Source organism: Nelusetta ayraudi, unplaced genomic scaffold, assembly GCF_046127955.1.
Source record: "Nelusetta ayraudi isolate G7.1 ecotype Tasmania unplaced genomic scaffold, CSIRO-AGI_Nayr_v1 ptg000026l, whole genome shotgun sequence".
NCBI classification, from domain to species: Eukaryota; Metazoa; Chordata; class Actinopteri; order Tetraodontiformes; family Monacanthidae; genus Nelusetta; species Nelusetta ayraudi.
Genome location: NW_027466076.1, coordinates 5183768 through 5207048, shown reverse-complemented (window position 1 = coordinate 5207048; position 23281 = coordinate 5183768). Strand labels below are relative to the sequence as shown.

The 23281-nt window shown below is 44.2% G+C and overlaps 1 protein-coding gene across 2 annotated transcripts; it reads left to right on the top strand.

The window, feature by feature from the left end:
* The first annotated feature begins 733 nt into the window (after positions 1–733).
* On the top strand, positions 734–22661 carry atp8b1 (ATPase phospholipid transporting 8B1). 2 transcript variants are annotated; one of them, XM_076029277.1, is made up of 30 exons: positions 734–873; positions 6702–6887; positions 6980–7077; positions 8843–8956; positions 9037–9135; positions 9418–9479; positions 9577–9649; positions 9901–9971; positions 10524–10606; positions 11222–11380; positions 11692–11780; positions 12129–12319; positions 12445–12529; positions 12757–12880; positions 13138–13181; positions 13631–13787; positions 13886–14074; positions 14777–14889; positions 15014–15178; positions 15840–15951; positions 16193–16268; positions 16418–16550; positions 16672–16800; positions 16920–17076; positions 17680–17903; positions 18017–18100; positions 19121–19366; positions 19527–19665; positions 20300–20430; positions 20701–22661. In XM_076029277.1, exons 2-30 carry the CDS (start codon positions 6725–6727, stop codon positions 20932–20934), a joined length of 3744 nt encoding a protein of 1247 aa, XP_075885392.1. In that variant the 5' UTR covers positions 734–873; positions 6702–6724; the 3' UTR covers positions 20935–22661. The 2 variants fall into 2 exon arrangements, with proteins under 2 accessions (XP_075885392.1, XP_075885391.1); XM_076029276.1 differs by having other exon boundaries at positions 736–877.
* Positions 22662–23281: the final 620 nt, after the last annotated feature.

Genomic DNA, 23281 nt, shown 5'->3' with positions numbered 1-23281 from the left:
GTTCGCTGTGTACAATGAGGTACAGTAGGACCTGAACAAAGCAATCTTGACATCATCAGTACACTTATTAAATTTGTGTATTACATGAAGAGAAGAGACTATGAATAATAATAATATACCTACAAAAATACTTTTCTGAGTACGATTAGGCCAGCAGAGAAGGCCTTGCTCTATTCTACACTTTTGCTCACACATTAAGTTCAAAACAAGTGCACGATAATGCAAATAGAGGTTGTATATGAATCCATCAGTATATTAAAAAAAGAAAAGAAAAATAGAGCACAGCCACTTGTTGAATAAAAAGCATGCGGGCTATTCATTTGAATAGGTGAGGTTGTGTCGAAGTGTTTTCTGCTCAATTAGTTAAACGGTCTCCACAAAACTGGCCAAGCCTTGGAGAACACACACCACACGTCTCTTGTGCAACAGAAACCCAAGACCGACCGGAAGCGCCACCTGGTCTAATTAAGAATTCAATTACACACCTTGAGCAGCTCGTCACGTGACCAGAACACCTCTTCCGCAGCAGGAGCCTCCTCCTCCTCCTCCTTCCCTCCACCTCCTTCCAATACAGCCTCCTCAGCCGCGCTGTGCTTTGAATGCCATGTGTTGTTTTTCATAACCTCGCTCCCTCCCTCCTCCTCCTCTCCCCGCTACGTCAAGCTCGTACGTGTTGGACCGGTCCGGCAGGTTTGAGCAGGTCCGAGCACAGGTGAGGTGGGTGGAGGAAGGGAAGGCAAGGCAAGGCAGGGGAGCCACTACAGGAGCTCTCGACAATCAGGAAGAAGAGGGAAACATGGTGCGGTGACCAAACACTCCCGGGGACAGCGACACGGCCGTGGAGATACCTTTGTTTTCTTACCAAGCTGCGACGTAAGTGCGACTAAAATGATGAGGGGAAAGTGTGCCCGCGTGTTTGCGTTGACTTTTTTTTTTTTTTTTTGGAGGGGTTTGATAGCGTTTGAATACTCGGGCTGTGTGTGAGTTTGGGCTGCTCTGCCGCCGCTCTCCTCCTCTTCTTCTTCTGCTGCTTTTTCTTCTCCGTGGAGTCTCAATGAGCAGCGATGATCTGAGCTCGCAAACTGTTTACATTGGAGTTTGGGGGGGGGGCAACGTAAATATAAAGTTTGGTTGTTTTTGAAACATTTGATGAGAGAGAGAGAGAGAGAGAGAGAAAAAACAACAAAAAACAACTCGTTTCAACGATGTCAAATCAACCAGGTGACATTAAAATGTTCCCGCTGACGAGGACATCTACAGTTTGGTGGCCACTTTCCCAGGCATCGACATTTAAAATGTTGGCAAGATTTCAATGTCACTCAGAAACCGAACGTACAGCGTACAGTTTCCAGTCTGTTGGGTTAGACCCAGGTTGTGTCATGTTTGAATTAATGAACGAGTGCAAATTGACAGATTGGCAGCTTTTTTTTTTTTTTTTTTTTTTTTTTTTTGTTCAGGTACGTAGCTTCAACAGGGTTTGAGTTTCACGTAGCAAAACTTCCCCTTAAGGTGCAACAATTTAACATCCCAAACTAACTGGCAACCATTTCTACACAATACACAGACAAAATACTTTTTATCTGTGTGGGGTGTGTGCGTTCTGAACATTGGCATTAGTGGTGTTTGCCTTGTCAACCACTGTTGTTATATTGACAAGGACCGTGACGTTTCAGGGTAGCGGCTGAATTTCGGCTGTGGCTTTGTGAGGTTTCACAAGTACTGGTTGAGTAGGTTTAGGTTATTATGAATGGAAACAAAAAGGCCTTTTTAAGCCCTAATGTTGAATGCTAATTTAAAGTGCTAAATTTGGTTTCAAGGTGGTTATAATTTCTAAACTGCATTCCTTCTGATTTCTTTTGGGTTGCGCTGAATTTGTGACTCCAATTATTTGCTGCAAAAGTTGCAAAAAAAAGAAAGTTGCAATGTGGCTGATGAATTTTTTTCAGCTTGCTTTGATACTGGCTCACGGTTTCACAGTGTGTGTTTCACTAATGTGAGGGTCACTACGTATTTAATGAGGCTTAAGTAATTGGGTCATTTGCACACGAGCGAATGGAAGGCGTGGTCTTATTTTGAAAGAATAAAAGTGAAGACAATTGAAGTGGTTTCCGGTCTCGAGCCCGAGTCTGAAAAGGTTTTGATTGGCCGCCTGTTTTAGCACATTCATACGGCTGAGAAGTGTTCCCGAAACCACACACTTATGGTATCCATCTAATGAAGAACTCCATGGTTCCACTGTTCTCTTCACTAGTAAGTAAGTAAGTAAGTTAGTAAAGAGATGGAGAAAGAACAGGAGGCTTCCCGACTTTGGTCTTTGAGCAGATGGAACTTTTTCAGGCAGTTTTCTGGCATGATCATGGTGAATCGCTCCTATCAGGACATAGTAATTGCTTTTGATGGGAATGTTAAATCCATTGGGGGTTCACGAGAGGGACAGAACTCATACTCATTCTTACCGTCTGTGCGTGTGATAATTACATACTATATATTCTGCTTTAGAATTGTGCTGTTATTAGTCCTAACAATGATCCCCAGCCGCTATTTTCAAAGCAAACACTTTGCGCTGCCACTCCACCGTCTCAGTAGATTGGTCTTCTGCTTTCACTGTAGTACAGTCACTTTTACGGTGTTTACCTGTCGCTAATCATTAAATGTTCGGAGGAAATTGACATGCGTGGAGGTAAATGATGGAACACCACCAGCATGCACTTTCGGCTGCGGATGGCGTTCCGTGTTCTCCACCCAGCCACACTGTTTTCCCCTAAACAAGGAATGATGCTCCCGTCCAGCCGAGGCGTGGGTCCTTTGATTAGGGAAATCCCCGACTCCTCATGGAAATGTTTGACCTTTTGAATTTGGGCCTTAACATTTGAATTGTGACTTGAGAGGCAAATGGGTTTGTGAAGGTTCAGGTTCGGCTCAGGTTAAGGCGTCTTGGAAGAATGATGCAGGTCCAACGTCTGTCAGTCATTTGGTATGTGGATTCCTTTGCCATTTAAGTGGTTCACAGTCTTTTTCAGGGTACTTAATTATTATGTCTTTACTTTGGAAAACAGCCACAAAATTAATATCTTGCTTTTTTTTTATTTTTTTTTTTAAGTGCTGAGTTAAATTATTAAAGTGATGCAGACAGACAGTCGTCCTTTATCTTGTAAAATGGCTCACAGAACTGGAACTGAAGGACATAATACATTTATTAATAAGATATCAATAGAGAAACATTGCACTGCGGTTATGTTCTTTTTAATGGTCTCGTCCAAATTGAAGTACGATCAAAACTGCACTCCTTACATGTCTGACATGAAGTTGTTTCTTTTGACCAAATTCCAAAGAGTAGTTTTTCATGTGAATGGACGCTGAGAATATATAAAATTTCAAGATGGTTCAGTAGCAGAATTAGTTCCAAACATGACAATAAATCGCAACAACATGGGGTTTTGGCACTTGGCTGAGTCGGCATCCTTTCATGTTTTATAGCACATTTCACAAAATCGGCACCAAGACATTTTTAAATGTAAATATATTGAATCCATAACACTGCATTTTTTATTTCTTATTTATTTATTTTTTTTAAAGAAAAATGGCCCCCTGGAGGATTTAAAGTGAATATTAGCACAACATTAGAAGGTTGCACAGTGGCTCCGGCATTGCAGGGTTCCAGGTTGCCAGAGTGTAGTTGCTGTCTGTGGGGACTCACTCAGTGTAAAGGATCCATCGTCTGGACTCCAGCTGTGAGTGCGATGCAGTGCAGTTCAATTAGGAGTCAACACTTGTCATTAGCTTTCAGACCCACAAGCACACATACATACATACATACATACATTATAGCGGCGTCAGTTTGATGGTACCTTGAGAATTTAGTGCAGAAATAGAATAATGTAACACTTGATCAGTTTGATTGAATACAATAATTGGATTCATTGTACTCATGTCAGTGAAATAAATCAGATTTTACAATAAAACGTGCCAAACAAAAAAAGGGGAAATCATAAATTTTGTATATCACAAAATCCCTCAACAGATTGAGGATTTAAAGGTCCCAAAAATTGAAACAGTGTAACAGCAATATGTGTATTTACCTCTCAGTGGCTTCTTCTGTTTGTTCCACTGTTCAGAAAAAAATTATTTTCAGGAGATTTGTCATCGGTGATGTCACAAAGAGCACTGCTATCTCCCTCAGTTTAATGACAAACGCACTCTATTCAAATGCAAAGTTTCCTTCAGAAAGCACATGATGCCAGTTATGTGACTCTGGTGCATAGTTGTTGTTGGGGTTTTTTTTTTTTTTGGATTGGTGTTACTGTTGATGTGTAGACTCACTCTATTAAGTGGCATTCCAGCAGAGAATATGCAACAATTGCTGCTCTGTTGCCATTTGAGTGTTGTCTGTGCAGGAGGCTGACAAAGGTCCCCCCCCAGGTGCAGAGATGCTTGTCTCTGCACTAGTAAGATGGATAGCATCTGATCTCGCCACTCTCCAGTCTTCAGAATTCAGTTCGGAGAACTGGAATTCCACTCCCTGGTAGCAGAGTCCATCCGGAACGCAGTCTGAACCAAGAGTAATGAAATAAAATCTTTCATTTTCTCAAATGACCCAGCATGTTGGGACCAGTTCATCAATAATCTGTTTGTTTCTTTTTTTCTTAAATGCGTTAGCCCTCTGTTTTGAGTGAGGCAGCCAAAAAAAAATTTAATCCAGGAATTTTAGCTTGCGAAGGATTAAAAGACGTTTCTGTTTGGTTTAGAACATTTTCTTTTTGATGGTTCTTCCAGGTTGAGTTTAATTGTTGTGTTTGCCAAATATTTGTCTCCCCGGCCTCTGGGGATGTTTGACATGCGTTAGCTTGTATTGGACTTGTTTCAGTATGTACTAATGAACACATCATATGAGACAAAAACAGCAAATCACCAATTTTATTCATTTATTAATTTATCTATTCACATGTTTGTTTTCCAAATCCTCTTATTTTCTTTCTTTTTTTTCTCTTTGGATGTCGTAGCAGCATTCTAGTCACAAACGTGACTGTGTTAATATTACATTGATTACGCCAATGTTAATGTATTAGTGAAGAGAACGTCAACCATCTCCACATCCACACTTTGTTCTCAGTGGTTTTGCCAACAGAAGGGGATAAAAAAAAAAGAGTCTTTCATTAGGTTTTGTGCTGCGTGTTTGAAGCATCCAGCTCCTCCCTCTCAGGTTACAGTGCCGTCACTCAGGTTTGCTCTCCTCTGTACCACTGCCCCCCCCTCTCCGCCCCTCTCCTGCCCTCCATTTTGTTAATGCATTGCCAGTTTGGGGCGGTGAACCAACCGCTCACCTCGCTCCATAGTCACTTTATTTATTTTATATATAGATTTCCTTCTCAAGCTAACCGCAGATTTGGTTAAATGCAAGATTGCAACACCATTGGGAATTTATTGACTTATTATTCATGTATTTATTATCCATTCATTTATGTGTACTTCATTGGGATATATTTGTAAAATTCCATGGTTTTGATCAAACCACCTTGACTGAGCAAATGCTGTCAGTCAAAGTCAGTCAAAGCTGTCTAAACCAAACGCTTATTTCAAATTTGTGTCTTTCCCGTCAATCAACAACGTGAAACTTATGATCTTTTGATTGGATTTCCCGGCCCCCTCACAGTGATTGTTCGTCCTCAGGCAAAGGTGTGGCGTTCAGGTCATCTGGCCACTTTAACTCCGAGAAGAAAAGGCCTTGTTTTGCATCATTTACAAGCAAGCGAAGTTGTTATTTTTAGCGACAGGTTGGTCGACTGGGTTCTTTAAGAGTGGAACAGATGAATGCATGACGTGGGCCATTAGTTCAGCTTGTGTGTTTCTTTGTTTGCGGCCGGTTTGACAAGATGATGATAATGGAAGAATGATAAGTATGTAACGTGCAAGTTTCAATGGCGGCAGATATTCAATGGTTGCAAACAGTCTATTGACTCTGGTCAGACTTTGGTTGGATGAAAAACTCTGAACTTCAACTCTTGTCTTACTACTTGAATTTCTTCACACTTGCTACCTCAGGTGACCCCTCCTCCTAATTCCAGTGGGCCTGGGGTGTTTACATCATTTTCCACCAACGTGTTCCTACGAGTGGGACCAGTTCATTGAGTCAAACTGCACTTCCCCTCTATGAGGCTTTGTTCTTTGTGGGCCAGTCGCTGCTACACTCAATGTTGCATTGTTTCCCACTGAGTTCCGGTAAATGACGCCACTAGAAGGTGATCCTCAACACATCTTTCCACATTTAAACAGCGTCCAACCCATGTTTCCATGTTCCCACCTAGTAGGTATTTCACCTTTTGCCTGAGAAGTTGCTGCTGGAAGTTTGTCCAGCTTTTCCTGTCATCCCACAATCAAATCAGGCTTTAGAAAACCTGCCCAGTTTTTAGATGACAATGGGTGGCCAGCATTGTTCCCAAAGCCTTGTTTAAATAGATTTCTTTATTAAGTCCTTTATATCCTAATGAATTACTTCTTAAACTGGTCAGAGTGATTGGAGAATATTTTTTTTGGAAAATGTTGAATAGAAGAGGTTCTTTGATAAGCGCTTGGGCTTTTAACCTTCCTGCACATTTTCTACATACAGTAATCTTGTTAATTTTATATTGTATGTTTTCTTTTTTTTTTAACATTATGTGAAAATAAAAAAAAACTCCAAACACCTTCCAACTTTCTTTCCCCAGGATAAAAAACTTGAGGAGCTAAGATGAACCGGGGTCGCGCGGACTACCGGGGTTCCCTGGAGCCCAATGATGAGGTCATGCCCTACAGTGACGACGAGACGGACGACGAGTTGGACGCCAGCTCCGAGGAGGAGGTGGAGGAGCCGCTGGGAGCTCCGCAACCCACTGCAGACGCCAGACCCAGCGGTGAGCCATCAGCCTCAACGTGTTTCGTGTTTAATTCATCAGCAGCTTTCTTTATTCAAGTCACATTTCAATCCGTCTCCTCTCATTTTCAGAGATGCCATGGAAGGTCAAAGCCAACGACCGACCGTATCACCACCTGCCCGAGTTTGAGAAAAAGGTCTTCCTATGTATGAAGAAAAGCAGATACTCAGTAAGTCTTTCCACCACCCTGCCCTTCCATGGGCTGATCCTCATCCTACCACCGTTGGTACCGACAGAGACTAATCCTGAGCACATTTGGAGCTCGGCGTCGGCCGACACGCCCTGGACAAAGAGCAGGATGCTTTGTCCAGTCCAACGCAGCCATTCAGCACAGTGTTTGGCCAGTTAATCATTTGGATGTGATGAAAGTATCGCTCACACCTATCGCAGCGTGTCAGTAAAGTGAACCCTCTTACAATTGAAACTGTTTTGCATGGAGCAAAACCTCAACTCACTGGCCGTGCCTGCCAGCTTTCATTTACATGTGGAGCAGGAGGAGGAGGCCGGAGGGCAGTTTTACTCCAAGTCTGCTTCAGACATGGACTGGCCGAAGTTAGTTTTCAATACAAGAAGTTGCACCTTCTGTCTGAATGAGGCTTTTATTGTACATGTTGACTTAATTGTGTGTGCAGAAGGTCTTGTTTTTTTGTTCTTTCTTCAAAATGAATTGAAATTATTGATGAAGAAGAAGATTTTGATTTTTACAATCACATTTATTTACAAAATGCAGACAAAAAAATGATGCACCTTTTCCTAAAATAAATAAATGATTAAAAATGAATTAAATTAGTTAAAAATATAATAATGAACATTAAACACAAAATCAAAACCAAGCCAAAGGAGACAACCCGTTAAAAAACCCCTGAAATAAATAATTAAATTAATACATAAATAGACAAATAAAAATAAAAGAGAAAAGATCACAAACACAAACCAAAAGCCTAAAAAAAGAAACATTCAATCTTTGAGTGCATCAGAAAAAAATTACATTATTTAAAACAAGAAGAAGAAGAAGAAGAAGAAGAACTTTATTGATCCCACGATGGGGACATTTGCATAATTACAGCAACAACAGAAAAGGCTACAGTGCAAAATGTCAAGAATTATATTAACTGAAGATGTGTAGATAAAAAGCAAGATATTTACATATTAAACATTTGAATGTGCTACATGCTCTGTCACTGCGTGTGTTTACCCCCCTTCTCCATAGCTGTCTGTATTAATGACATTTTTAAAATGATATCCGATTGACCTATGCGGCTGTTTTTGTGAGGTGTTTTACCCGTCACATGACTGGAAGATGTAACAAAAGAACTCCATGTGTGACACCATCAGCTTGCCATGTTTGTTTGTGTGCGCTACTTCCTGCTGGCTTTGTTTTTTGCCGAGTCACTTTGGCACGAGACTTCATGCTTGACATTGTTGAGCTGCTTTGGCGAGGCTGTATTTTCATACATGTTGAAAGGGGAAAGAATAAGTTCCAACCATGGCAGCAGCTCAGCGTTGTGCCTGATTATTAAAGAAGAAACTTTTTTTTTAATACAACTCACTGATGGCTTTCTGACGCTCGCAGATGTGACTTGGCAGCCGGTGAATAGGGAAGTGTTTTTTTGTTTCTGGGTTGGAACCTGAAACCTGATGCTCTGTTGGAGCTGACATGGATCCAACCACTGGATACATTAAACAGGGCCGGGCTGTGTTGCACAGTCAGAGACGCAGGAGAAATGGCCTCAACTTTGGATAAAAAAAAAAAAAACAACTGAAATTCTTGACGCTTGAAAGTGAAATGATTTCCAGTCATGTGCAACTCTGGCAGACTGGACTATGAGTATATTGAGTAAATATGAGGTCCCCAAAGAAAAAAAGACTGTTATGATTGTGCCTAATCTTTTTTTTTCTTTCTTTCTGTTCTAACCCTTCTTCCTGGTCTTCAGGGAAATGCCATCAAGACGTACAAGTACAACGTCTTCACGTTCCTGCCCCTGAATCTGTACGAGCAGTTCAAGAGAGCGGCCAACCTTTACTTCCTGGCTCTCCTCATCCTGCAGGTTCGCATCATGACAAAAAGAATCACTTCTGTCATGAAGCCGTCGACCTAAACGGCTTCTGAAATGTTTTATTTTCCCAGGTCATCCCAGACATCACCACCCTGCCTTGGTACACGACACTGGTCCCCCTGGTGGTAGTGCTGTTAATTACTGCCCTGAAAGACCTGGTGGATGACCTGGTAAGGCGCCTCACCTTTGAGCCCTTTGCATCCTTCTGTCTTTAGGTTGCATGATCTGCAGGCCAATCATATTTCAATCAGCGAAGCACGTTGGCCAATCTGTGGCTCGGAGTTTCTATCAGAACGCAATTCTAGTTCTAGCTGCCACCTACAGGTTTGAGCTTCTACAGAGTGAGTCTGTGAGGAAGTAGCAGTGAAACCTCAGCAACAGGTTCACCAGTCAGGTTCAAAGGGACTGGGTCAGGTCAGTTTTCCCTGACCTGCCACCTAACTGTCTCCTAGGCTCGCCATAGGATGGACAAGGAGATCAACAACAGGAAAACTGAAGTGCTGCTGGACGGCAGGTCAGATTAGTATTTTCTAATAACACAGAAGGACGCCAGAGCTCAGTGCTGTGCTTACAGAGACCAACCTTGACTGGCTGCCTTTGTCTGCCTCCAGGTTTCAGGAGTCAAAGTGGAGAAACATCGAGGTTGGAGATGTGGTTCGTCTAAAGAAGAATGACTTTATTCCGGTATGATTATCCAGAAAACATTCCTTTTTTTTCTTTTTCTTTTTGCTGTTTCTCTCACTTCGATGCCATGAAAAGTTTGAAAAGGTAAAATGAGTTTGCTTGCGATTTTTCACAAGCAAAAGCTGAGTGACAGTCACTGTTTGGTGAAAGTGTGACTGTCTTTCTCTGTGTGGGGAATTGAACTAGCATCAGGTGTGTTTCGCCTGTTCCTATATTACTGTTGTAGTTCACTGTGCGCTGTCTTTCTTTAGGCGGACATCCTGCTGTTGTCCAGCTCCAACCCAAACAGCTTGTGCTACGTGGAGACAGCCGAGCTGGACGGGTGAATATGTTATTACACACTAACAAGTCATTTACGAACACAGTCACTCGTCATCCTTCCACTGCTTTCCATCATCTATAAAGCATGAATAGGCAATGGGAGGGATGTGCTTCCAAGTCCAGCAGCGAATCATTCATAACTGCTAAAAGTGTGTAGTTGTCATGACCAAGCGTTGCCTACCTTCAGTGGCTGAGGCAACAGCTCTGCTTGCAGCGGCAGATGTTGGTCAGATGTGTTATTTTCTTAAGAATAGCGTCTGCAGCTAACTGGCTGATAACAGGAGAGCTATCGTGTAAAGAGGCTTTGCCAACAGCTAAACAACCGGTTGGATCAAACCAAGTGTTTGCACAGCGATTTCCCAAGAGCTGCCTTGAAACCAAACACAGAGTGGCAGGAATTGACTGTTGGAAGGAAAGAACAGGGCTGTTATCCACACCTTATCTACAACACCAGCAATACTAGCACATTAGTTATTTGTTCTTTATTTCCACACGCCGTACTGTAGGTTTTCATGAAATCTTTTCTTTCTTTTTCTCTTTCTTTCTTTGCCAGAGAGACAAACCTGAAGTTTAAAATGGGACGGAGAGTGACTGACGAGCGGCTGCAGGAGGAGCGGCAACTGGCTGCGTATGATGGTGAGTGTTGTGCACGGCGACAAATCGCTTCAATTCATGACTGAAGGATGGAATGAACTCAAGGCGCTGGTCCACTCATGCTTAAATTCTGGGATTGAAAAAAAGGGAGAAAGAAGTCATAATACAGTAGTACCCTAAAAATTAGAATATCAAGTAAAAGTTGTTTTATTTTCCAATTTAACATAAAAGATAAAAGCAACAAATTTTATTGAGCTATTACACGCAAATTGACATCTCAAGCAGTTCCTTGTTGTAACTTTGCTGATTAAGATTTTCAGCTTATTAAAACCACAAAGCCACAAACTCAGAAATTTAGAATACTGTGAAAAGCTTCAGTTTTGTAGCTTCAAAGAATCCAAAACCCCTGCAAAAGGCTCCTGAGCCTTTTACAAGTCTGTCTTGGGTTGTTGGCTCAGAAGAGTTCACACATGGGCAAATACAACAACCTTCTCAGGAGATTTTAATCGTATATTTCATCTAAAACCTTCGCACATTTGAAGTAAGACTGCATTCATACGTGTTTAATTCCGAGCCAAAAAAAAAAAAAATTTTAGGCGTCTCAAGTTACTGTCGGACTGATAGTTGACGGCGTGTCTCTCTCCGCGTCTCCCGAAGCGCTGATTGAGTGCGAGGAGCCCAATAACCGCCTGGACAAGTTCACCGGGACCATGCTGTGGAAGAACGAGCGATACCCTCTGGACCTGGACAACATGCTGCTGCGAGGATGCAAGATCAGGAACACTGAGGAGTGTCGCGGCCTGGTTATCTTTGCAGGTGCAGACCCCCCATCCCCGCTCCAACACTCGGTCACACACGGTGCCTTCATGAGATGTGGACTGAAACTGGAGGGCTGATGCTGGTTCTGCCTCAGCTGGTTTCATGTTAAACTGAGTGACGCAGCAATAAAAGAAATTCCCGCAAAAGATTGATTTAAAGTTTTACTCATTCACTCGCAATCCTTCTGCACTTTATCATCCACTTTATGAATCCAACGCTTCCTTTGACGTCACTGAAAATCCAAGTTTTAATATAGATTTTTTTGTGAAGCAGAAATTGACCGTTTTGATGTTCCTTCCGCCTTCCAGGCGCCGATACAAAAATCATGAGGAACGGCGGCAAGGCAAGATTCAAGAGGACCAAAATTGACGAACTCATGAACTACATGGTTTACACGGTGAGTCAGCGACGCTTTATTTTGAAATGCGGGTACTGAGAGCGTCAGGAAGTCATTCGTTCTGGCGGCAATACGACTGAACAACGGCTCTTGTTCGTGTGCACTGAATTGTATTGATAGCAGTCTTTTTTTTCCAACTTAATTATTTAATCATTGACCATTTGTCTACGTTTTTAAGACTTTATGGTGGTTTCTATTATATATCTATCCATCTATCTTTGAAGATAATTACATGTTCATGGATTTGTTGTTGCGTATTCCTGGAAAAATGTTTTTTGGCAGTAAAGATGTAGAAATCCTCCAGAATGCTGTCTGGTCAGTTAATATTGATTCCTTGTGGCCATGCAGATCTTTGCGCTGCTGATCCTCATCGCTGCAGGTCTGGCCATCGGTCACAGCTTCTGGTACGAGGAGATTGGAGCCAACGCCTGGTACCTGGACGACGGCACCGGGCAGAGCGCCGGCTACCGAGGCTTCCTCAGCTTCTGGGGATACATCATCGTTCTCAACACCATGGTGCCCATCTCGCTATACGTCAGGTGAGCAGAAGCACGCCTGTGGATTGGCTTCCAGGATGTTGATGCGTCGCTGCGTTTGTGAGGTTCTGACCCGTCGGGACAGTGGAGCTTTAATGGGTTGTGTGTGTGTGTGTGTGACTGCTCAGTGTGGAGGTGATTCGGCTCGGCCAGAGTAAATTCATCAACTGGGACCTGCAGATGTATTACGCAGAGAAAGACACGCCAGCAAAGGTACGTCTTGTTTCTTGGCTACAAGTCATGATTCCAGCAGAAAAGATGGGTTCAAGTTGGATAAAGTTTTTTTTCTCAAAGTCTTTATACCTTTGATAGCAAGGTTTTATCATGGGAATAACAAAGTACACATGACCAAGCATTTAGGTCCTCATATTCACCAAAGAAGATGACTCCACCGGAACTGAATCGCTCCCTTCTCTCCTCCGTACGGCGCTCTCTTGTAGGCTCGAACCACCACCCTGAACGAGCAGCTGGGCCAGATCGAGTACATCTTCTCAGACAAGACGGGGACTCTGACTCAGAACATCATGCAGTTCAAGAAGTGCACCATCGGTGGACGCAACTACGGTACTGTTTCCTCTTGTTTCCTAGCTGCTTATTTATGGCCCGTTTGAACAAACTGCTCAGCGGTGTCCTGCTGATACCAGAGAACATCGTCTGTGTGGGGAAAGCTTGGCCTTTTAATGAACCGTTGACAACAGCTGATGTTTACTGTGAGACTCAAGACCTTGGATAGATTCTGCAGGGGAAAAAAGCATCTCTGAGTTAGAATCAATGATCTTCTTTTTCTCCTGCTGCTAATGTTCTTGTCCTGATCTCCACAGGAGAACCAACTACAGCAGAGGGCGTGACCTTGGATCGAGGGAGGGTAAGAAATTGCAAACCTCTTACTGTAGTCTTTTATTCACTATCTTGAGGAGGGTTCCATCAATGTTATATTAGCTTATTATTTTTATTGTCAAACGCAGTATAGTTGCATATGAATATGAACTCTTGGTGGAAAAAAAATCAAATTATGTATTAAAATTATTTATTTATTGATCGCCAGTTAGCCGCAATATGTGCTTTTATTTTGTAAAAGTGTGTTGCTGGCTTCTGCGAATCCAGAAAAGAAAATACTTCGTTCATATGGTAGAACATTAAAATAAAAGTGCACTCTACACTTCTTTTAAATTCATTATTGGATTTTGCATATACATTGTGATTAATTGTGATTAATCAGGGAAATCATGCGATTAATTGCGATTAAAACTTTTAATCGTTGCCCAGCCCTAATTAAAATCAAAATAAAATAAAGCTCTTCTTTCTCTACACTAGCCGGTCGACTGGAGCTGGAACCAGTTTGCGGATCGAAAGTTCCAGTTTATGGATCATTCGCTGGTGGCCTGTATCAGATCCCGCAAGGACAAGGACGTGTCGGAGTTCTTCAAGCTGCTGTCGCTCTGCCACACGGTCATGGTGGAGCACAAAGATGGTAATCAGACACCCCGACGCAGACAAACAGGAAGTGAAATGGAACCATCAACTGACTGGTTTTGTTATTTTCTTATTTTCTTAAATTCCCTCTCTCAGGCGAGCTGGTGTACCAGGCCGCGTCGCCTGACGAGGGCGCCCTGGTGACGGCAGCCAGAAACTTTGGCTACGTGTTTCTGTCGCGCACGCAGGACACCATCACCATCAAGGAAATGGACAACGAGACCACCTACGAGATGTTGGCGCTGCTCGACTTCAACTCCGACCGCAAGCGAATGTCTATTATCTGTACGGAGACGCACACCAATCACATCCGCGCTTCCCCAAGCGGGAGAAAGTCAGAGGCTCAAGGTCAAGGCTCAGTGTGTAATATTTGGAGATTTTGAAGAAGAAACAGCGACATCCAGTGGTTGCATTTTGGATTGCAGCGTCTTTCACTCTCCCGCCCTCTCCTGAGCTTGCCAGTGAGCCAGGGTGGCCCTGGGCACCCACACACCTGGATACCTCGTCCACCTTCTTCTTCTTCGTTGGTTCATTTGAAGACGCCAGCGTTAAAACCCTAAATATGAAACTGGCTGTCAGGCAGCTGGATTGTCCGCACCAGGCTTCCTTAGAAATGTGGCAGTGCGAGATGGCAGCTAACTGGAAGCAAGACCCTTACTGAGCTATGGATATTTTGATATACAAATAAGAATTGTTCTGATTGTAGGAAAACCAAATTATATTATTGCACTGCGAGTATGCACGTTTATTTATGTAATTATGGGCAGTGTTTGAAGTTTTTAACATAAAAAAAACCAACATAAATTAAACCAAATTTTACACACTGAACTTTTTAAACTAGCTAATATCAACTCATTCAAAGTGCTTTCTATGTACTAGCAGTCACGTGACTCGCTCCACCTCTGTGCTTTGATCCCGCTTCAGCGACTTTTTAGAGTGTTGTGGCGATGCATCTGACCTCTGACCTCTGACCTCTGCCTCTTTCAGTGAAATTTCCTGACGGTCGTATTCGCCTCTACTGCAAAGGAGCTGATACCATCATCTATGAGCGACTTTCACCCAGCTCCAAATACAAGGACGTGACCCAGACGTCTCTGGACGTGAGTTTTCCCGGCCCTCATGTCTTTTTGTTGGTGCAGCTTTGGCAGCCAACCTGGTTCTGCAATCACAACCCGGGTGTCTGGTACGCAGCTGATTGGCCCTTTTGTCTGTCGTTTGCTCCAGGAGTTTGCCAACGCCACCTTGCGGACGCTGTGCCTGTGTTACAAAGACATCAGCGCCACCGAGTTTGAAGCCTGGTCCAGGAAACACGAAGAGGCCCAGTTGGTCACGTCCAATAGAGAGGATGCTCTCGACCGAGTGTATGAGGAGATTGAGAAGAACCTCATGGCAAGTGGAGGACTTTCATTTAACTGTAGCTGCGTTTCCATGAACCCCTAGAACCACGCAAAACCTAAATATGGCAGTAAAAACTGGTGATGGAAACAGCTCAACTTGGCTGGAACACCTGCAAATCACAATTGCACTTTGTCAAAATTTTAGAAGCTTTTATTTTGTGAAAAACTGTCATGGAAACGCAGCTTATAATACATCAGTGGGCACGGTGTTGGTGTTGAGGTTGACGGAAGAAAGAAACAAGTAGAAACTGTCGCATCAAACTCGGAATTTCCAAGTTCAGCTTCCTTCAGTTCTTTTTATTCTTCTGAAATAGAATAGAATAGACTTTCACTGTCATTGTGACAGGCACCACCAAACGTCAATGCATTATATTAAAAGAAGCATTGAAACTGCAACAATAAACACACAGGCAACACGCACGACAGTCATTTTAATTGCACAATCCCATTCCTGTGCACTTGTGTTGTTGGAGCTTGTTTTTGTGCCATTGAGGTTGGTTATTGCTGTTGGACAGAAACCGCTTTTTAACCTGCTTGTTCTCGATTTCATTGGTAACGGTTCAAACATTTCTCGCTCTACTACGATTTAATAGAAATGGAAAAAACGATCAGTGTGTGGCCCTGACCGAGCAGCAGTGTCTCTCTCCGTTTAGCTGATCGGTGCCACAGCCATCGAGGACAAACTGCAGGACGGAGTGCCGGAAACCATCGCAACGCTGGCCAAGGCCGACATCAAGATCTGGGTCCTGACTGGAGACAAGAAAGGTACCAACATAATACTGATATATCTTTTTTACTTAATGAGTGAATGACTGTGAGGAGCACTAATGCAGGTTGGATGCAAGGGAATTTCTTTCTTTGTAATATTGGCCAATTTGATAAGACTGTTTTTTGTTTGCTTTTTATTTATTTATTTTTTTTTATTATTTTTTATTTTTTGCTTAAACCTGCAGAATAATGACCCACTGCTGTAGCAGTGAAATTCATCAATCATCTTTTTCTTTAGAAACGGCGGAGAACATTGGATATTCCTGTTCGCTTTTGACCGACGACATGAACGTCTATTACGGAGAAGATGTCAAGTAAGTCGAGACATATGGCATTTGTGGTCTCTTCGTGGTGGCTAAATGTGTTTGACTTGACTTGTGGCCCACCAGTCAAAAGGTTTGCCCACCCCTGATCTATCAGGATGATGTCAAATCAATGAAGAAGCCTGTGTGTTTGTCTCCAGTGGCAAGCTGGGCTCCCGTCAGGCCAACAGGAGGAGCCAACCTCAGGAGAGCCGCGTCGGAAGGAAGAGAGTGGAGCAGCCTTTCTTCCCCGAGCCCGGCAAGAACGCTCTGGTCATCACCGGAGGATGGCTGGTGGGTCGCACTCTCCGATTTTTCTGTTCAACGAAAATGATCTCGCGTGGATTCAGTTGAGTTTCGAAGTGCAGCTCGGTGCTTCGTGTCAACCGGCGGCTCCGTTTTGACTTTGCTCCAGAACGAGATTCTGTACGAGAAGAAGAAGAAGCGGCGCCGCCTGCGTCTGCGGCGGCTGGGGAAGCGCCCGCCTCCCAGCAGCCCTCAGGACGGACAGCCCATGGACGACTGGGAGAAGGAGATGAGACAGGTACAGTCGTGGGATGACCAGTGGGGGGGGGGGGGGGGGGCGCTCATCAGAGGGTCGGAGGAATAACGAACGTTGATGAATAAACGATATGTGTCTTGTGTGTCTGTGAATGGCTACAGATTGACTTTGTGAACATGGCGTGCGAGTGCGAGGCGGTGATCTGCTGCAGGGTCACACCCAAGCAGAAGGCCAACGTGGTGAGTCTGGTGAAGAAGTACAAGAAAGCCGTGACGCTGTCCATCGGGGACGGAGCCAACGACGTCAACATGATCAAAAGTAGGCGAAGCCCGAGTGCTCAAGAATGGATGGATGGATGCATAGATAGGTAGATGGAGAGAAAGATAGACAGATGATAGATAGAGAGGTATAGAGAGGTAGATACATAGAGGTAGATTAACAGATTGAGAGAGAGATGGATAAATACTTTGGATGGATGTGTAGATAGATAGATAGAGGTAGATTAGATAGATAAAGGCTGATAGAGAGAGAGAGAGAGAGGGAGAGAGAGATGGATGGATACTATGGATGGATGTGCAGATAGAGAGGTAGATGGGATGGATAGAGAGAGAGACGTATAGATGGATAGTTAGATAGATAAATGCCCAGCATTTTAAAATCCCTGCGACCCAATCAAAACAGCTTTGCCACCCATCTTTAGGTCACGACCCACCAGTTGAGAAACGCTGGTACAGAGAGTAAGAGAATAATTGAAATCAATAATTTGAGCTAATAAACAGTCAAATGCAGAAGAGGAAGGTGACAGCAGCCGGTGGTCCTGAGGTTTTCAGTGCAGCTCTGAGTGGATGTTGGCTCGCCAGGTACCAGGTAGGTTCTCTCAACGCTGTTCTAAACCCGCTGCCCCCCCCCACCTCCCTGCAGCCGCAGACATCGGCGTGGGCATCAGCGGCCAGGAGGGGATGCAGGCCGTCATGTCCAGCGACTACGCCTTCGCTCAGTTCCGCTACCTGGAGCGCCTCCTGCTGGTGCACGGCCGCTGGTCCTACATCCGCATGTGCAAGTTCTTGCGTTTCTTCTTCTTCAAGAACTTTGCCTTCACGCTGGTCCACTTCTGGTACTCCTTCTTCACCGGCTACTCTGCGCAGGTGAGCGACGCGCTTGGACCCGAGCCGACTAGTTCTGGAGCTGCGGCGCCACCTGGTGTCTCGCTCAGTCAAGGTCGTGTTCAATGTCGCAGTGATGTTTTCTCTGTCTGCAGGTGGCCTATGAAGACTGGTTCATCACCTTCTACAATATGTTTTACAGCAGCTTACCTGTTCTGCTGGTTGGACTCCTCGACCAGGTAACACCAAGTTCAATCAGGAATCAGTCTGTCAGGGTTTTCTCTCACTTTTTTTTACCATTCACTTCAAATATGAAGTTGTTCAACAGCCTCAAAAATATTTTTTAATTCATGGAATTGAACCATAAGAAATTTGTTTGCTGAAGCCACGTGCCTGTCAGCAGGGCGCTGTCTGTGGTGCTGAAAATTACACTCATTCCCCTTTACTATTGGCTCCTTGGCTCAACCCTACACAAAACGTGGAAGGTGAAACTTTTTGCTTTGTTTTGGTGCTACATTTCACCGATGCTGGTAATGAGAGCGCACTTCAGTTCACTGTGTAGTTTGTGACATCTCTTGAGAGCATTGAAGGAAATGGTTGTTGTTGCCCGGGGATGCGGCTGTATTTTGATAGTGGCTCATTTTGCACCCACACTCGCTGTGGTTATTCCCTACATGTAAGAGCAGCTATACTGTTCTAACTCAGCCTGCGGCAGATACCGTGCACGTGCTTCTGGGAACGGCACTGCTTGACTTTACACACTGCAGCAAATCAAGGCAAAAAAAAAAAAAAACTCTCTGCTCGGTCTGAACGATTAAGCCAATAGTCCTGAAAGCAGTTGTGTGTATATATGGGCTCCCTCAGTGGGAGGAGGAGGAGGAGGAGGAGGAGGAGTCTGAATGTCTGATGCTAAATCGGGCCATTTATTGTGGAAGTTCCTCTGCCATGGTCCTGCTGTGATGACTGGGAAGCAGTCCTCCCAGTGTGGTGGAGCAGCACCAAACATGGAAACGGAGCCTCAAATTCCCACAACAAATGTATATATATATTTATATGGGAATACACACAGATCAATAAGGTTCTTGCTCCTAGTTTGCTGCCATTTTCTAAGGAAGCCGTCTGACGGTGAACTAAATATGAAACATGCTTTCAGCCGGGCTTCCTTAAACATTTTACACCCTGGATTCTTCAGTAAAAACAGTGAATAATCCACCACTGAGTTCACCTCCATCCTCTTGGTCCTGTTTGGTCTTTGACAGGATGTGAACGACAAACTAAGCCTCAAGTTCCCGAAGCTCTACCTGCCCGGCCAGCAGAGGCTGCTGTTCAACTACAAGAACTTCTTCATCAGCCTCTTCCACGGCATCTTCGTCTCGCTCATCATCTTCTTCATTCCTTACGGAGCCTTCCTGCAGACCATGGGGCAGGACGGCGAGGCCCCGTCCGACTACCAGTCCCTCGCCGTCATCACTGCCTCCTCGCTGGTCTTTGCCGTCAACCTGCAGGTGAGAGAGAAGTTCTGCTGAATAACGCTATTTAAAAAAAAAAAAAGAACTTTTATGGCCTTAAATCAAAGTCTTTGGAATGATGTCACTTATGAAACAGTCCGCTGTGATAGATGTGAAGATGTTCAGAGGTTGACCCATGATGTGTCCCACTGGTCAGATCTCTTTGGACACCTCCTACTGGACCTTTGTCAACTGCTTTGCCGTCCTGGGCAGCATAGCAATTTACTTTGGCGTCATGTTTGACATCCAGAGCGCCGGGATCCACGTCCTCTTCTCCTCACAGTTCACCTTCACAGGTCAGTCCACGTCTCCTCTTCTGGTCCCACTGTGACCACTATGACCAGTCTCACACAGTGTCGTAATGACTCTGGAACTCTGTTCAAGGGGTTTCAGCCAGCAGTGTGTTTGGACGGTGTTGGATTATTGCTATTATTTCCACTGATAACCGTAGTGGAACAGTAGTGGACACCTGCGTGTCCCAGGGTCACATCAACATCAGAAGCATTTAAAGGTCCAGTGTGTAAAAACTGGCTTGATTTATGATTTTTATATTGGTAAAAACTTGAACATACCGCCCATAAATACACTAATAAAAGTGTGAACTTGTAGTAAAATAAAAGTAATTTGGTTTTCCTACCCTCAGAATGGTTCTCATATTTATAATATATGATTATACTTTCAGCAATAATGTCTTGCTTCCTTTAAAATGTTTACAAACTGGACCTTTAAGAGTGCAAAACTATCAAATCCAACCGCCACACATCACTTTGCTTAACTAAAGCGCACCTTTTAAAAACCTTATTTGTGTAATCAGACTGCAAACTTTGTTGTTGTGTTGTTTAAATTCTTTAAAAAAAAAAAATGCAAATTAAAGCTCGTTCTCCAGGTTTTGACCCTCTTGGCCTCACGCCGTCGTCTGGTCTCTTGCAGGTGCGGCTTCCAATGCGCTTCGTCAGCCCTACTTGTGGTTGACCATCATCCTGACGGTGGGAATCAGCCTGCTGCCCGTCGTCTGCATCCAGTTCCTGCATCAGACCATCTGGCCCTCCGTGGGAGACAAGGTAGAAACCTGGAGCCGGTGCAACGATGCTGAAAACATTCAAAAGTTTTTTTCAATAAATCTCAATGTTGGCCCGAGACTTTGTCCAAGTTTTACAATTCTGGCCCCACTGTGTATTTGACTTTAACACCCCTGCTCAATTGAATTGAATTGAATTTCCTTTACTGTCATCATCAATGGTGCATGACAAAACTGCAGCCTTGATAATGACATAACTTAAAAGCAGCAGTGGTTAAAAAGAGGAGTTTCTAAAGTAAATCTCCAACCGCAGGTCCAGAGGAACCGCAAGAAGTACGAGATGGAGATTCTGGAGGAGAAGAAGAAGAGGCCGACGGCCTTCCAGCGCGGCCGGCGCTCCCGCCGCTCGGCCTACGCCTTCTCGCACTCGCGCGGCTACGCCGACCTCATCGCGTCTGGCCGCAGCATCCGGCGGCGGCAGCCGGTGCGACCCCCGCTGAGGGACAGCATCAGAGAGGGCCCTCAGAGGGAGGCCGAGAACATTTAACACAACCAGTAGGGGGAGGTGGGCAGGGCTGCAGGGGAGGAGCAAATTTAGGAGCAGAAGTGTCTTGGAGGTGGTTGAAGATCTGAACATCTGGGGAAGGTTTTATGATGAAAACAAGACCGAGGCTCCTCTGGAGTTGGAGGTCTTGATCTCCCCACTGTGGTCTTGATCTCCCCACTGTGGTCTTGATCTCCCCACTGTGGTCTTGATCTCTCTACTGTGGCCTTCACCTCTCCACTGTGGCCTTCACCTCTCCACTGTGGTCTTCACCTCTCCACTGTGGCCTTCACCTCTCCACTGTGGTCTTCATCTCTCCACTGTGGCCTTCACCGGTCCACTGTGGCCTTCATCTCTCCACTGTGGCCTTCATCTCTCCACTGTGGCCTTCACCTCTCCACTGTGGCCTTCACCTCTCCACTGTGGCCTTCACCGGTCCACTGTGGCCTTCACCGGTCCACTGTGGCCTTCATCTCTCCACTGTGGCCTTCATCTCTCCACTGTGGCCTTCATCTCTCCACTGTGGTCTTCACCTCTCCACTGTGGTCTTCACCTCTCCACTGTGGCCTTCATCTCTCCACTGTGGCCTTCACCTCTCCACTGTGTTCTTGCTCTGCTCCTCCCACACCTCCTCAATGCACTGACTGTTCACCAATCGTGTCATCATGTGAGGAGTGGAGGGGGGAAAAAAATGAGGAAAAAGTGAATAAAAAGCTCACCGAAGATGAACCTCCTGGTATCAGGGGGCGTCTTGATGTCATGCAGCCACTGTGTGACTAACAATGTTGTTTAACTCAGGATTTTTTTATGTTCAGTCTGGTTTTAGGCAGGTTGTCCCAGCTGGCAGAGACACGGCGGCTGGATGCGTTAGGTTTTCAGTTTTAGCCCCAACTAACACGCTGATTTTTATCACAGTCGAAGAAAATAATGTGTCGTTCAGTTTATCGACCAGCTGAAATCGGACTAAATCGTTTTATTTCTGTTTAAGATGCAATTTTTTTCGTCTTCCTTTACTCTTAAACAATGGGCTAAAACAGGACCTGCTAAAGTTTGTTTTAATGTTTTAATCCGCCGACTGCTGGTTGGATGCCGCTTTGCCACGACACGCAAAGCGATCTGACGTTAAGTGTCTTAACTTAAAATTAAATTGTAAAAAAAATAGAGCTTTTTGCTGTGTCAAATGGTCCCTCTGTAGTCCCGGACTCCCCGTTTTAATCTCTTCTGCTTGCCTGGTATTCTTCCTAACATGATGCAAGTCTTCCTCTGACAGCAGTGCCTCGACCTTCTTCAACTTACTGAATGGAAATGGGAGTATTTTAAATTTCTACCACAGCAGGCCTCGGTCTATTTCCACTCCACATTGTCTTGAGAAGAGTTTTGTTTTCCGTCAGAGTGATTTCTTGGAATGAATGAGGATTCTCACTTGTGTCACTCGGTTGTATAAAACGAACCCAGATGCGACGTCTGTGTTTTCCCCTCCTTGCTCTCTCTGCCGTAATCAGCAGTGTGAAGTCCAAATGGATCGGTTCCCTGATCTGACTGCTACTCTGGCCCCTTCATGTTGGTGTTGCACATTATGTCTTGTTTTCCCATGGAATGGATGCAGGAGAGGAGAGTTGCTGTTGGTTGTGTCTGCAACAGTTTGCTATCTGTCATATTATGTTTTTTATTGTTATTATTATTATTATGATGTGTACATTAATAAAAGTTAAGGGCACTTTTAAAAAAAACCCTGCAGTGTGTGTTTGTGTATACATTTTTAACAATGTCCAAGATCAAGAATGACATAATCTGAAAAAGATGTGAAAATGAAAACGAGACTTTCTGTCTTGGTGACTGAAGTGTTTTCGCGCCAGAGGAGCGTGTTGAGCCTTGCAGTTCTCTTTGCTACCTGCAGGTGTCAGTGTAGGACTGTGTTGCCGCAGCTTCCTGTCTCGCGCCGCCGGATCGTGTTCAAAAAGGCGGGATGACGCCTCATGACAGCCGAGGCCTTTGAACGGGTTTGATTTCCTCACATTTTCCACCGCAGACACTCGCCTGTTATCGGGGAATCGTATTTTTATCCACTAATTTTTTATTGTACAGAACAGTGTTATTCAGGGGACGTGGATCGAACCTTCTCAACATGTCCTACGTGTAGTGGTTAAATATTTAACACGTAGCTTCTGTTGCTCAATGCTTCATGTTCAACAGATGTTAATGTGAACGCGACACTTGGGCAGTCAAAAGCAGGTGAGCGACTGGCCTCGTTATTATTATTATTATTATTATTATTTTAAAATACTTGTGTGATTTTATTTTGTGATATTAACTAATTTTCAGTTAAGTTTTCATCTTGAGATATCTTGAG